The sequence below is a fragment of the Salvelinus namaycush genome, chromosome 21 (assembly GCF_016432855.1).
Source record: "Salvelinus namaycush isolate Seneca chromosome 21, SaNama_1.0, whole genome shotgun sequence".
Classification (NCBI taxonomy): domain Eukaryota; kingdom Metazoa; phylum Chordata; class Actinopteri; order Salmoniformes; family Salmonidae; genus Salvelinus; species Salvelinus namaycush.
In genome coordinates, this window is record NC_052327.1 from 20,494,113 (window position 1) to 20,507,984 (window position 13,872).

The 13,872-nt window shown below is 41.7% G+C and overlaps 1 protein-coding gene across 1 annotated transcript; it reads right to left on the reverse strand.

Moving 5' to 3' along the window:
• Positions 1-247: 247 nt before the first annotated feature.
• wu:fa25f02 (uncharacterized protein C11orf24) lies at positions 248-12,140 on the reverse strand. Its single transcript, XM_039017338.1, has 4 exons — positions 11,964-12,140; positions 9,097-9,334; positions 2,189-2,314; positions 248-1,990 (listed from the first exon to the last, which is right to left on the reverse strand). Exons 2-4 carry the CDS (start codon positions 9,233-9,235, stop codon positions 1,083-1,085), a joined length of 1,173 nt encoding a protein of 390 aa, XP_038873266.1. The 5' UTR covers positions 9,236-9,334; positions 11,964-12,140; the 3' UTR covers positions 248-1,082.
• Positions 12,141-13,872: the final 1,732 nt, after the last annotated feature.

The window sequence follows — 13,872 nt, forward strand, 5'->3', positions numbered from 1 at the left end:
TATTACTGGGCTAGAGCTGTGGGATGTTACAGCCCCAACTGATTGATATGCCCTTCTAAAAAACAACATTGAATCTCTCCCTGAAACACAGCATATACACAGTGGTGCAGCCATCTTAAAAGTCTTACAGGAGTTGAGAGAATCGAAGACTACTAATGCATCTCACTGAAGCGCTGATTAATCCTTACTGACATTACAGATTTTTTTTGGGGGGGGGGGGGGGGGGATGAAAGAAAAATCCATTTCATTCTTAATTGTTTTCTTTACTGGAAATAACATATCTGATAGCACATTAGTAAGATTTAAATTGGCACATAACAGGCCTTCAGACCCATTTCCAACCTTGACAGAAGTTCCTCCGCATTGGAAAGTCTCTCTTGGTTATCATATAACCGTTCCTTCTTCTTCGTCATGGAATGGAGTTCATAATGGCTAGACAATTCCCTTGGCTTTAACGTAAATGTGCCTCAGTGCTACAGTGATCATTTTGGCCTTCAATCTTAATCCAAGGACAGGAATGGTAAACAAAGGAAACATGCAAGTCATGAACAAAGGAAAATTGCACGAAAAATTACCAACAAAACATACACAAAGCAATGGATACATACAAGTGAAAAATTTACAATAAATGAAATACCAGAGATGAAAACAAAGCTACCTCAAACCTTTTCAGCCCCTTTTCCACAGAACGATATTCACCATTTAAAAAAAGTGAATACTTAACAGTCTATGGCCATAATCCTATTGGTTGGAGGTGGAATATTAATCTGCATAGAAATGTAAGACATAGAAATATAGGACTAACAAACCACTGTGGTGATACTTTGGCCCATGGCCTGAATTGGCCCATCATAAGACCTTAAGGCCTGAATAAAAACAAGAGCAGAGGTAACTTATATTTGAATAATCTCTGTATGCTGGAGTACCTTTAAGACAGAAATGTTATACAATACTAGGGCAAAGGCTGCTGCAACATTGACAATCTCTTAACTCATGTATGTTACTAACCCTTTTCCAATAAAGAAAATATAAAAATAGAAATAACTGAACCATGTTGAAATGTAAACACTCAACTATCACTTTTAAACGCCTGAATCAGAATACATTCCATTGATGAGATAGTCCACCTGGGTGTAGTCTTTCCTCCTGTAACTCTTATAGGCCTGTGTTAGGAAGAGAACAACTGTAACTAGGAAGAAGAGGAGGCCAAACAACAGAACAGCCAATAGAGCGCTTGTGTCCACCAACTGGCGAGTCAGAATCTCGCCGGCAACAACATCTATAATGGCTCTGTTGGTGTCTTCGTCCAGCCTTTTTGTGCTGACCTCAGCAGTGGAGGTTGAAGGAACCATGGTGTTTCTGGAGGTAGCTTGAGAGTTGGGGGCCTCCGGAACGGTTGGTGACGGCTTCTTCTCCTCATCTGTAGGCGTGTCTGCGGTGGTGGTTGTTTTTGGAGTGGTAGTTGACGGTAATGCTGTTGTTTTTATTGTGGTGGCAGTTGTTGGTATTGTTGTTTTGGTGGTAGTTGGTTGTGTTGTGGTGGTATTGGTAGTAGATGGCATTGCTGTTGTGGTGGTAGTAGTCATAGTGGTGATTGTTGTTATTATCTGTGGGATGGCTGGTGGAGTTATAACAGTAGTAGATTCCAGCTTTACTGAAGTGGCTGTGGTTGTTACAGGGCTTTGGACCTTTGACTTGTGGGTTGTCTCAGATACTGTAGTTGCTGTGTCATTCTTGAGAGCTGGCAAAAGTGCTGCAGTCATGTTAGATGCAGTTAAGACAGGAGAGTCTCCAGCAGTTGGAGCCTGACCAGCATCGCTGTGCTGTGAGGTAGAGTGGGTCTCATTGAGGGCAGAGGTTTGATTGGCATTATTGTTGACTGTCAATTTATGCACAGTAGGGTTCTTATGTTGGCTTTCTGATGGAGTTACGGAACTTGAAGACTGAGTGACACGTTTAGCTTCTCTCTTAAAAACACTGATGTCTGTTTCTGGGGGGAAAAAACAGATTTAAAATACTGTGACAAATGTAAAGGCATTACACGACATGCATTTCAATCACAAAATAGATGGTTCATTTACAACCCTTGGAAACCAAAAGATTCAGTAACTAGATATATCAACAAAAAATATTCATATTGATAATAAGAAGCTAATAAACATTCTCCACCCAAGCATTGTGTACACACCTTGTTCCCTTATCAGGTCAGCGACAGAGATACTGCTGCATTTGGTGCAATTTGGACATGTCAAGAAAAAGCAGGTGGACTTCTCTTTCCAAAAGACAGCATGATCACATGTCGTATTGAGTGAGCCTGTGGAATAAACACACACACAAAAAATGTAATAAGGAAATCTTGCATGCAGTCAAAATCATATCCAATATTAAGCAAGAAATTGTACCAGTCAAAAGTTGACACACCTATTCATGAGTTTGACTATTTTCTACATTGTAGAATAATAGTGAAGACATCAAAACTACAAAATAACATATGGAATCATGTAGTAACCAACAGCAACAACAAAAATAAGTGTTAAACAAATCAAAAATATATTTTATATTTGAGATTCTTCAAAGTAGCCACCCTTCGCCTTGACAGCTTTGCACACTCTTGGCATTCTCTCAACCAGCTTCATGAGTAATGCTTTTCCAACAGTCTTGAAGGAGTTTCCACATATGCTGAGCACTTGTTGGCTGCTTTTCCTTCACTCTACAGTCCAACTCATCCCAAACCATCTCAATTGGGTTGAGGTTGGGTGATTGTGGAGGCCAGGTCATCTGATGCAGCACTCCATCACGCTCCTTCTTGGTCAAATAGCCCTTACATAGCCTGGAGGTGTGTTTTGGGTCATTGTCCTGTTTAAAAAGAAATAATAGCGCAAACCAGATGGGATGGCATATCACTGCAGAACGCTGTGGTAGCCATGCTGGTTAAGTGTGCCTTGAATTCTAAATAAATCACTGACAGTGTCACCAGCAAAGCACCCACGCACCTCCTCCATGCTTCACGGTGGGAACCACACATGTGGAGATCATCCGTTCACCTACTCTGCGTCTCACAAAGACACGGCGGTTAGAACCAAAATTCTCAAATTTGGACTCAGACGAAAGGACCGAATTCCACCGGTCTGAGGTCCATTGCTCATGTTTCTTGGCCGAAACAAGTCTCTTCTTCTTATTGGTGTCCTTTAGTAGTGGTTTCTGTGCAGCAATTCTACCACAAAGGCCTGATTCACGCAGTCTCCTCTGAACAGTTGATGTTGATATGCGTCTGTTACTTGAACTCTGTGACGCATTTATTTGGGCTGCAATTTCTGAGACTGGTATTTTAATTTATTATGGATCACCATTAGTTCCTGCCAAAGCAGCAGCTACTCTTCCTGGGGTCCAGCAAAATTAAGGCAGTTTATACAATTTTAAAAACATTACATTCACAGATTTCACAACACACTGTGCGCACTCAGGCCCCTACTCCACCACATACAGTTGAAGTCGGAAGTTTACATACACCTTAGCCAAATACATTTAAACTCAGTTGAACAATTCCTGACACTTAATCCGAGTAAAAATTCCCTGTCTTAAGTTAGAATCACCACTTTATTTTAAGAATGTGAAATGTTAGAAAAATAGTAGAGAATTATTTATTTCAGCTTTTACTTCCATCATCACATTCCCAGTTGGTCAGAAGTTTGCATACACTCAGTTAGTATTTGGTAGCATTGCCTTTAAATTGTTTAACTTGGGTCAAACGTTTTGGGTAGCCTTCCACAAGCTTCCCACAATAAGTTGGGTGAATTTTGGAACATTCCTCCTGACAGACCTGGTGTAACTGAGTCAGGCTTGTAGGCCTCCTTGCTCACAAACTTTTTCAGTTCTACCCACACATTTTCTATGGGATTGAGGTCAGGGCTTTGTGATGGCCACCCCAATACCTTGACTTTGTTGTCCTTAAGCCATTTTGCCACAACTTTGGAAGTATGCTTTGGTCATTGTCCATTTGGAAGACCCATTTACGACCAAGCTTTGACTTCCTGACTGATGTCTTGAGATTGCTTCAATATATCGACATCATTGTCCTTCTTCATGATGCCATCTATTTTGTCAAGTGCACCAGTCCCTCCTGCAGCAAAGCACCCCCATAACATGATGCTGCCATCCCCGTGCTTCACAGCTTGCAAGCCTCACCCTTTTTCCTCCAAACATAACAATGGTCATTATGGCCAAACATTTCAATTGTTGTTTCATCAGACCAGAGGCCATTTCTCCAATAAGTATGATCTTTGTCCCCATGTGCAGTTGCAAACCGTGGTCTGGCTTTTTTATGGCGGTTTTGGAGCCGTGGCTTCTTCCTTGCTGAGCAGCCTTTGAGGTTATGTCGATATAGGATTCGTTTTACTGTGGATATAGATACTTTTGTACCCATTTCTTCCAGCATCTTCACAAGGTCCTTTGCTGTTGTTCTGGGATTGATTTGCACTTTTCTCACCAAAGTATGTTCATCTCTAGGAGACAGAACGCGTCTCCTTCCTGAGCGGTATGACGGCTGCGTGGTCCCATGGTGTTTATACTTCTGTACTATTGTTTGTACAGATGAACGTGGTACCTTCAGGCGTTTGGAAATTGCTCCCGAGGATGAACCAGACTAGTGAAGGTCAACTATTTTTTTTCTGACGTCTTGGCTGATTTCTTTTGTGCCTCCCATAGTCTGTTCTGGACTTGGGGACTGTGAAGAGACCTCTTGTGACATGTCTTGTGGGGTATGCATGGGTGTCCGAGCTGTGAGCCAGTAGTTTAGACAGACAGCTCGGTGCATTCAACATGTCAATACGTCTCATAAATAAAAGTAGTGATGAAGTCAATCTCTCCTCGACTTTCAGCCAGGAGACATTGACATGCATATTATTAATATTAGCTCTCTGTGTACATCCAAGGGCAGGCCGTGCTGCCCTATTCTGAGCCAATTGCAGTTGCCTTAGGTCCTTTTTTTGTGGCACCTGACCACACGACTGAACAGTAGTCAAGGTGTGACAAACCTAGGGCCTGTAGGAACTGCCTTGTTGATGTTGTTAAGAATGCAGAGCATTGCATTATTATAGACAGACTTGTCCCCATCTTAGCTACTACTGCATCAATATGCTTTGACCATGACAGTTTACAATCTAGGGTTACTCCAAGCAGTTCAGTCATCTCAACTTGCTCAATTTCCACATTACTTATTAAAAGATTTAGTGGGTGTTTTGTTCCAAATACAATGTTTTTAGTTTTAGAAATATTTAGGGCCAACTTATTCCTTGCTACCCACTCTGAAACTAACTGCAGCTATTTGAGTGTTGCAGTCATTTCAGTCGCTGTAGTAGCTGATGTGTATAGTGTTGAGTCATCCGCATACATAGACACTCTGGCTTTACTCAAAGTCAGTGGCATGTCATGAGTAAAAAAAAAATAAGCAAGGGGCCTACATAGCTACCCTGGGGAATTCCTGATTCTAACTGGATTATATTTTAGAGGCTTCCATTAAAGAAAACCCTCTGTGTTCTGTTAGACAAGTAACTATTTATCCACATAATAGCAGGGGGTGTAAAGCCATAACACATACGTCTTTCCAGCAGCAGACTATGATCGATAATGTCAAAAGCTGCACTGAAGTCTAAGACAGCCCCCCCAATCATTTTATCATCAATTTCTCTCCTTCAAATCAGTCATTTGTGTAAGTGCTGTGCTTGTTGAGTGTCCTTCCCTATTAGCATGCTGAAATTCTGTTGTCAATTTGTTTACTGTGAAATAGCATTGTATCTGGTCAAACACATTTTTTCCCAGAAGATAGTAAGGGTTGGTAATAGGCTGATTGGTCAGCTATTTGAGCCAGTAAAGGGGGCTTTACTATTCTTGGGTAGCGGAATTACTTTTGCTTCCCTCCAGGCCTGAGTTCACACGCTCTCTAGTACGCTTAAAATGAAGATGTGGCAAATAGGAGTGGCAATATCATCTGCTATCATCCTCAGTAATTTTCCATCCAGATTGTCAGTCCTCGGTGGCTTGTCATTGTTGATAGACAAAAAAAAATATTCACCTCTTCCACACTGACTTTACAGAATGCAAAAGTACAATTCTTGTCTTTCATAATTTGGTCCGATATACTTGGATGTGTAGTGTCAGCGTTTGTTGCTGCCATGTCAACCCTACGTTTGCTTACCTTGCCAATGAAAAAATCATAAAAGTAGTTTGCAATATCAGTGGGCTTTGTGATGAATGAGCCATCTGATTCAATGAATGAAGGAGCCAAGTTAGCTTTTCCCCCCCTAAATTTAATTGAAGGTGCCCCAAAGCTTTTTACTATCATTCATTCTTTGTTACATAGTGTAGTTTCGTCACATGGTTTCTTAATTTGCAGTACGTTTGCCAATCAGTTGGGCTGCCAGACTTAATTGCCATACCTTTTGCCTCATCCCTCACAACCATACAATTTTTCAATTCCTCATCAATCCAAGGGGATTTAACAGTTTTTACAGTAATTTTCTTAAATGGGTGCGTGCTTATTAGTAACTGGAATAAGTAGTTTCATAAATGCGTCAAGTGCAGCCTCTGGTTGCTCCTCATCGCACACCACAGACCAGCAAATATTCTTTACATCATCAACATATGAATCACTACAAAACTGGTAACTAACAAACTTATCCTCTGCAGCAGAGGTAACTCTGGGTTTTCCTTTCATGTGGCGGTTCTCATGAGAGCCAGTTTCATCATAGCGCTTGATGGTTTTTGCGACTGCACAAAGCTCTTGAAATGTTCCGTATTGACTGACCATGTCTTAAAGTAATGATGGACTTGTCGTTCCTCTTTGCTTATTTAAGTTGTTCTTGCCATAATATGGACATGGTCTTTTACCAAATATGGCTATCTTCTGTATACCAAACCTACCTTGACACAACACAACTGATTGGCTCAAACGCATTAAGGAAAGAAATTCCAAATGCATTCCAGGTGACTACCTCATGAAGCTGGTTGAGAGAATGCCAAGAGTGTGCAAAGCTGTCATCAAGGCAGACTGGCTACTTTGAAGAATCTCAAATATACTTTTTTGGTTACTACATGACTCCATATGTATTATTTAATAGTTTTGATATCTTCAATATTATTCTACAATGTTGAAAATAGTCAATAAAGAAAAGCCCTGGAATGAGTAAGCGTGTCCAAACTTTAGACTGGTACTGTATATTAATTCAAGACTGAAGAATGGAACATACCAAGAGCATTGTTATGTAGGCAACATAAATATAGCTTGCCAACAAATAACACTTCTCAGGAGTTATCCAAACATGCCTCCCAAAAAGTTGCCGCAAAAAACCCTGGGAATTCCTTTAAAAATGTTCACCACAGGGACTAAGGTTGTCAGCGTGAAATGAAATAAGAGTAGTACTGAAAAATAGAGTAAAAACAGTCTCAGCAACCACCGTCCGTGTTTATCAGGAGATCTGGGATCCATTACAGAAACAGATGGGAGAAAAACAGGCCTGTTTACGCCTCCTTTGATCCCTTCCAAACCCGTGTGCTGGAGCTATCCTCTCAGTTACACACCTCTGCCTCAACATCCAGCCGTGCACGCCTGATGGCTCTCTTCCCACTGCAGAGCAGACCTACTGATGAGGGTAACAGGTGGGGAAAAGCAAAAGAGCGGAGGCAGCCCTGGGCCTGCACCGAGGAGAGGAGTCGGCCCCACCGGGGAGTCAATGTGAGAGGAGGCAGAGCGAGTTGTGCGACCTCAAGTCTGTCTCCTCTCCTGCTTTATTTTAAAGCTGCTGCTAGGTGCCGAGGAATCAAAACTCCTTTGCGGTTAAAAACTTCAGGTGAAATGATGATCGCGCAAGAAGAGAGAAAAAAAGTTTGGCCTAGAGAGCCATTCCTGGTCAGTGATGGCAAACTAACTGGAAGGCCAGATGCTTTGTGTTTTTAATGATTCCCCAGCTGTTCCACATGGGACGGGAAAAGAGTGTGGAGAGTTGGGAGTTGAGGAAAGCAGGGAGAGGGGGTAAGAATATCAATGTTGCAGACGGCCCCTCACCCCCCTTCCTCTTAAGTTACTAGGGGGTCACCCTATGCTAGGGGCATGACGTGTCCCAAACATACAGGTCTCTAAGCTGGAATGCGAAATGATTTTGTATTTATAGCTCTCTGTCATACCACACATTACATGCTTCCAGATGGTAATAGCGACCTTGTTTTCATGCCCTACTACTTTCAAACCCACATTGCCTCTCGGAAACCCTGTCGCGTGTTTAGGGTGGATCATGTGGTGGAACTGGAAGAAGGCTGGGCCAGTTACAACTAACTCCTCCCATGGAGATAACTGCCTTTGGGTTATATGTAGCTATGCATTTGCTGCATAAATCTGACCAGACTCAGGTGGTGCAGCAAGAAGTATTGTAAGATCTAATTTAAAGAAGAACCTGTCATGACAAAGGCTGCGTTTACACAGGCAGCTCAATTCTGATCTTTTATTCCCCATGAATTGGTCTTTTGAACAATAAGATCCAAAAAATATTTGATTTAAAGAGATGTGATTGGGCAAAAGACAAATTAGTGGGAAAAAATATATTGAATTTGGATGCCTGTGTAAATGCAGCCTTTAGACTCATGGGGTAACGCTCTCCAAAGCAGCGCCAGGCTCATACACAACAAGGCCTAAGAATCCCTTTCATCTTAAATCTGAAACACATGGTTGCTTTGAAATTATATGTCCTTCAGTAGAAAGATGTGATTTGGGGGGAAAAAAGAACATTATGGCTACTCCCATATCGGCAGTGGTCCCGCTTTATCCAAGAGGTAAGCTTTGAGATGTAGGTAGGTAGCATGCATGCAGCTTATCTTTTTCTATAAGAGCTTCCTTCAGGTTATGAGTGACTAACGTTTATATGAGAAGTAGTTAGACAATGTATCAAACATTGGTGAGCTTTAGTGAACTGGTGTACATTCCACAACATATTTGATATGTTTTCAGTCAAATAATAGAGTCGGAGCAAAGATATAGTATTTATGTGTGTTTTCACTTTTCACCTGTGGCAACACACCTGATTTGTTGATTTTCTGATTCAAACTTACATGCTTCAGAGCAATGGGTTTGCTCGGTCATTGTCTGGCTGGCCACAATGCTGAACTGGCTGGCCACATGGGATGACAGACAAGGTAGCACCAGAAGCCCAAGGACAGGGGACAGGACGAGGAGAAGATGCAGGGTCATGGTGAAATGGTGGCACACACACACTGGGCAGGGAGAGGAAGGTTGTGGACACGAGTCACAATGAAGGCAGGGGACACACCACCATCACAGCTCTAACATCTACAGGAGGGCACAGAATTGGAAAAAGGTCCTATTAAAGATATTTGCAGCCGTCATCATCCCATAGAATTGCATATCATTTACAGACATGTGTTTGCATTTTAATGTTGTACGTTCATCTTCCAAAAAGCCATGGTTGATGGTTCACTTCCATCTCAATTTTATTCAAGACACGCATTACCATTAAAATAATGAATTGTGAAAATTCACATTTGCAGAGAAAAAGACAAAAACATGTTCGATTCTGGCTCCAGGTAGCCAATGTCTGTGCCATGAGCTGTTTAGAGACCAATTGCAAGTTTGACTCATGAGCAGCATCTAGCGGGATTACTACAAAACATACAACCATTTTAAAATTCTATAGCCTGTTACAAATTGATGATATAGTTCAAGTTTCATGTAACATCTGAGGATATGTGTAATGATTTTTCGATCTAGCCTAGTTAACGAAGAATAGACAGAGGGAGAGATGCTTGTAGCAGAACACATATTTCACCATTGTACTGGGCAGCTTAGTTATTTCTGATACCATCACAATTCTGATACCATAAATAGGCTATCATACACGTATATTTGGATACATCCATAACAATGAGCTAATGGAGGCGCGATTTCACCTGGCATAGAAAATGTGCTCACTCGTCAAGACACTGTTGTTCAGAGGAGCTAGCTAACACAATCACTTCAAACTGAAGCTGGAAAGACTGCAAACTACCTGCACTTCGTTTGACTTATTTTCATTTCTTTGTATATATCCATAAAAATTATGCCAGCCAATTCATGATTTCGACTGCCTGAGAAACGCTGTCTGCTTGTCTGTCTCGATCATTACAGCAATACAAGGTTAATACAAATCTCCGCTGTTGAAAACTAAATGTTAGTCTAAAATAAAATGTGATAATGTCTAGATGCTTTTTATAGTGGAGATCAAGTTTATAAATTGCCTGGCTGGGTTGATGAGACAGTGGATTGCGCAGTCAGATGGAACAGTAAAAAGGCACTTTAACGCACAGATTTAGCCGGAGGTAATTTGTGGAATAGACACCGGCTGGAATGCGGTTTAAGCAAATCAGAATTCAAGATTAAACCCACCCATTGTGGGTAGTTTTAGCATTCCAGAATATTGTTCAATCTTCGAGGACACTCACTGTTTATAGAGTAAGATGACAGTTGACTATTCTGTATCATGTTATACAGTAGTAAGAAGCCAACCCAAATATCATACCATTGTCAAACACCCAGAAAAGGAACATGCATACATTCTACAAGAAACAAAATCTCACACCATTGCTGTCCTCAAGATAATGAGGACAGCATACCTCTTGTTGGCTATGCCCTAAATGTAAACACCACTTAGCTAACAAATTGCCATAGTCCACTGCATGCGTGCCAACGTGGTGATCATGTGATGAACAATGGATTTCACTCCACTCTACTCTCCACCCAACTTTCATTGCACAAATGGACAGTTCACAGGGTAGTTAACTAGTTACATGTGTATGGAAAACACCAGGGACGTCTGGCTTTGTGTATTTATTACCAATGAGCATTGGCAATATGGTTTAACCTTATCGTCCCATCATCAAACCACGCTAGCTGGCTATATTTGTTTTGTAGGAGATTTTCCAGTCATCTGATGATTCTCAGTACCTATACTGTTCTCTTTGAAGTAGAAAGAATAATCGATATAAGTTTAAATATTAGACATGTGTAAGCAGAATGAAGGCTGAAGCCCATGTGAGTGTACAATGCTGGATCAACATCGAATTCTCCATTGGACATGTAAAAACAGAACGTATGCAGAATCTGTGTAGATGAGGCAAGGTATACTAACAAGACGTGACTGGTCTGGCCTATATCTGATCTTGTGAAGGCTACTGGACATGCACATGAGTTAATCACAGACAACATCAGCCTGAACTTGTAAAGACCTTTGGACAGGAACATTAGCTAAGGGGTATGCATGTCACACCACCAATATAATCTATGCCCCAATAAGAGAATGGAAACTAAGTAAGACAACATGATTAGTAAAGTGGAGTGACGATGTTATGTAAGGGTAAAACTGTATAAAAGCCAAGCACTAAGAATGAGGAGGCAGTTTTTCCATTGATTTGCTCAGCTTCTGTTACTTTTGCAATAAAGTCTAATTGAATTTACAAACTCCTGTATCTGAGAAGTATTTGATCTAATATTTTCTACAACAGTTTCCTGAACACTCAACAAACATCTGTCTTCAGACCTCTTCCCCCAGTCATTTTGATAACTGCTAACTTAGCTAGAAGCCAACAGTTATGGAGTTAGTTATTAGCTAGCTAACAACATTGTGCTTCCTACAATTAACTTCACCTTTTGGCTGTAGCTACGTTACTGAAATTAAGAGACAGGTCCACTGTGTTGCAATTCTGGTTCATCACACTATCTTGCTTGCTAAATCGACAGCTAGCTGTCCATGTGGCTGATTGTGTAGATAACAGGCCAGCGTTTCTAGACCGGCAACAGTTTGCAAATCAGGCTACCATCAAATCCACCGCAGGTAGTTTAGCCACTACCCCCACTATTTGCTACCTAGTTAACGTAGTAGCTAGCGGCAATTTAGCTAACGTTAGCCAAAGACCAACTCACTCACCCAGGAAGGAGGAGGCTAAATGCACAAATTTTAGCCAACTTCTGTTCTTGTAGCTAGCTAGCTAATACCGTAGTAGTTAACAATCTATGTATGGGCTAAAACGCTATGTCATGACACGCAGTCAAACACATCCTCCTTCCCAACACATACTATTTAGCTAGCCATTAACCTCATAGATGAGAACAATGATAAAGACATTTCACCGGATGTATTACAGTGAAGCATCCGCGTGGCGTCCCCTCACTACCAAATATGGTGGTGAGAGGAAGCCAAGTGGCCGGCAGTGGGAGAAGATGGAACGAGATGGATTTTGGGAAACATTCTGCAAATGCTCTCATCGATGAAATATTTGATCACAATACAGTTTTCTGTTCCCAAAACTAAAATCTATTGCGAACAGAGTGGACTAAGTTTGGTAGACTATACCCTTTGCCAAAGTTTCCAAAAATTGTGTTGTTTAGTAGGAGTGCAAGGGCGAATTGATTTATTGCACACGCGCACTTCACAGAGTAGGCGTTCAATAACATAAATATGCCAATACATGTTCTACAGCGGGTTGGTCAAAACAAGCATTGCGATTGGTTAAGAAGCGTTCTAAACCATACTAAAAAAACAGTTTAGCATGATAAGCCTGACTCAAAATAATAATATTGAAATCATTAACTTGATCTCCACTGCAGAAAGTATCTAGACATTATTTCGCCTTGCTTCTAGCCTAACATTTGGTTTGCAACAACAGGGGTTTGTACAAATGTTGCTGTCTGTTTCTCGAATTTTGCAACATTGCTTCAATATTGAAATTCGATCTTCACTGTCCTAATGAAAACTAACGTGTCAGAAAGAGATTGACATCTTTTATCAGCCAGTCGAAATCACGAATCAGCATATTTTTTATGGATATATATATATATACAAGGAAATGTCAATAGAAAAAAAGGTCAAACAAAATGAAATGCAACTACTTTTCTGCTACATAACAAGATTCAACAACTGAGACATAAACTGAACAAGTTCCACAGACATGTGACTAACAGAAATTGAATAATGTGTCACTGAACAAAAGAGGGGGGGTCAAAATCAAAAGTAACAGTCAGTATCTGGTGTGGCCAGCAGCTGCATTAAGTACTGCAGTGCATCTCCTCGTGGACTGCACCAGATTTGCTAGTTCTTGCTGTGAGGTGTTACCCCACTCTTCCACCAACGCACCTGCAAGTTCCCTGACATTTCTGGGGGGAATGGCCCTAGCCCTCACCCTCTGATCCAACAAGTCCCAGACGTGCTCAATGGGATTGAGATCCGGGCTCTTCGCTGGCCATGGCAGAACACTGACATTCCTGTCTTGCAGGAAATCACGCACAGAACGAGCAGTATGGCTGGTGGCATTGTCATGCTGGAGGGTCATGTCAGGATGAGCCTGCAGGAAGGGTACCACATGAGGGAGGAGGACGTCTTCCCTGTAATGCACAGCGTTGAGATTGCCTGCAATGACAACAAGCTCAGTCCGATGATGTTGTGACACACGGCCCCAGACCATGACGGACCCTCCACCTCAAAATCGATCCCGCTCCAGAGTACAGGCCTCGGTGTAACGCTCATTCTTTCAACAATAAACACGAAACCCGACCATCACCCCTGGCGAGACAAAACCACGACTCGTCAGTGAAGAGCAGTTTTTTGCCAGTCCTGTCCAGTCCAGCGACAGTGGGTTTGTGCTCATAGGCGACGTTGTTGCCGGTGATGTCTGGTGAGGACCTGTCTTACAACAGACCTACAAGCCCTCAGTCCAGCCTTTCTCAGCCTATTGCAGACAGTCTGAGCACAGATGGAGGAATTGTGAATTCCTGGTGTAACTCGGGCAGTTGTTGTTGCCATCCTGTACCTGTCCCGCAGGTGTGATGTTCGGATGTAC

Bases quoted from the DNA above. Each gene is read 5' to 3' on its own strand.
- wu:fa25f02 (XM_039017338.1), bottom strand. From the start codon at position 9,235: ATGACCCTGCATCTTCTCCTCGTCCTGTCCCCTGTCCTTGGGCTTCTG. The intron at 2,315-9,096 runs GTAAGTTTGAAT...TTTATTCCACAG, and splicing joins AACCCATTGCTCTGAAGCAT to GCTCACTCAATACGACATGT. The intron at 1,991-2,188 runs GTGTGTACACAA...TTTTCCCCCCAG, and splicing joins TGACCTGATAAGGGAACAAG to AAACAGACATCAGTGTTTTT.